This window comes from Orycteropus afer, unplaced genomic scaffold (genome assembly GCF_000298275.1).
Source record: "Orycteropus afer afer isolate SDZICR_OR568_19922 unplaced genomic scaffold, OryAfe1.0 scaffold00535, whole genome shotgun sequence".
Lineage (NCBI taxonomy): Eukaryota > Metazoa > Chordata > Mammalia > Tubulidentata > Orycteropodidae > Orycteropus > Orycteropus afer.
Window position 1 is genome coordinate 1,642,293 of NW_006922122.1, and position 1,548 is coordinate 1,643,840.

The 1,548-nt window shown below is 40.5% G+C and overlaps 1 protein-coding gene across 1 annotated transcript in view; it reads right to left on the reverse strand.

Annotated features, from left to right (window-relative positions):
* Positions 1-1,548, reverse strand: part of FSTL5 (follistatin like 5) — an 813,440-nt gene that overhangs the window by 787,267 nt on the left and 24,625 nt on the right. The window contains exon 2 of the mRNA XM_007955717.1: positions 578-826. Within this exon, the coding sequence (XP_007953908.1) occupies positions 578-826 (249 nt within the window). The remainder of the gene's footprint in view (positions 1-577; positions 827-1,548) is intronic.

Sequence of the window (1,548 nt, forward strand, 5' to 3'; positions counted from 1 at the left end):
TTACCCATGATTTCAAGTACCACAAAAGTTGATAGCAAAATTCTACATTTAGACTTTTTGTCTCTGATTCATTAATTGAATTTAGCATGAGTTCTTCATAGGTAGTTATTCCAATGGCTATTTATAGGCTGCGTGTAATTTGAATTATGTGGTGCAAACTGAAATCACCATTTTTAATCAGGAAGAAATGAGATGTTATCACAGCAGGGCCTGGCATTCACTGCTCTCTTAATTTCACTCCAGGTGCTTTTCACTGTGTGGATTTGGCCTGTTGACAGAATTGGCCACTCTGTATCCCTAAGATAACTACCATGATTGGTAAGCCATATGGTACAATGCTGCAAGCTATAGTAAATTTTGACTCATATTTTGGCCAGCTTTATTCTCATAACTGAACAGCAGAATTGTAGCCATATAAATTATAATATACTTGCTATTTATTGGTATAACTATAGTCACATTCTTTACCTTGTAGACACTTGCTGATATAAAATCATGGTAGAGTTTAAGCGTAAAGGCACTAGCTCAGAAGAGGAAAGATATGGAGAATGACACTTTAGGCTCACTCTGCACTTACCTCGAAAGAAACAGTCTTCATTGTGAACAATGGTAATCTTTTGTTTTTTCAGGCAGGCAGCTCTGTGTACTTCACAGTGGTTTTCATAAAATTGTCCATCAGATCCACACACAGGCTTGTAGTGCCGTTTGCAAAGCTCAATGCAGGCACATTCTGCTTGCCCCGACTCTCTGCTGATTACACACTGCCTTCCCAAACCACAGTACTTATTTTCACAAGATCCAAAAGGGCCATCCTGAATCAGTAATCCTGAAGACAAAGAGCAGAAGATCATTTGGATTCATATGTCCAAATACTATGTGCATTTCAAAGTATCAGATAATACTAATGACAATAATAACAACAACAATAATTCTAAGAGAATTGTAGTATGATTATTATGCAATTGTTATTTTCATTGGATGGGGGCATGTGTTCGTTACCTAATGCTGCTCTGACAGAATATACCTCAAATAGGTGGCTTTAACAAACAGGAGTTTATTCTCTTCACAGTTTTTGAGGCTAGAGGTACAAGTCCAAAATGCCAGCTCTAGCGGCTGGGTGAAGCTCATAAACCTTGGATTTCAGCTCTGCCTCCTGCTCCTGGCCCACTAAAGCTGAAGGCTTTCTTCACTCAGACAGCTGCTGGCTGCTGAGGTTGACAAACCCAAGGCTGACATGTAAAAAGGCACAGAGTCAGTATTATCAAACCACATGGCAGGCCACTGATTCAAGCCCATTAAGAGTCCCAAAAGCAGCACACAACATGGCAGGTTGCTGAACAACAACTTGGCTACATGCAGGATTCAAGCATGCCAAAAGCTACAGACCATTACCCAAGCTTCTCTTTATATACTGGAAACAGACCACATCCATAAGGCAAGTACTTAGCTGCTCCAGTAGATATCACCATGGAGTTGATTACCAATATCACCATGGGGACCAACTACATCCAGCTGCCCAGCCACTCAAAAGCAGAGCCAGCCAAGTTG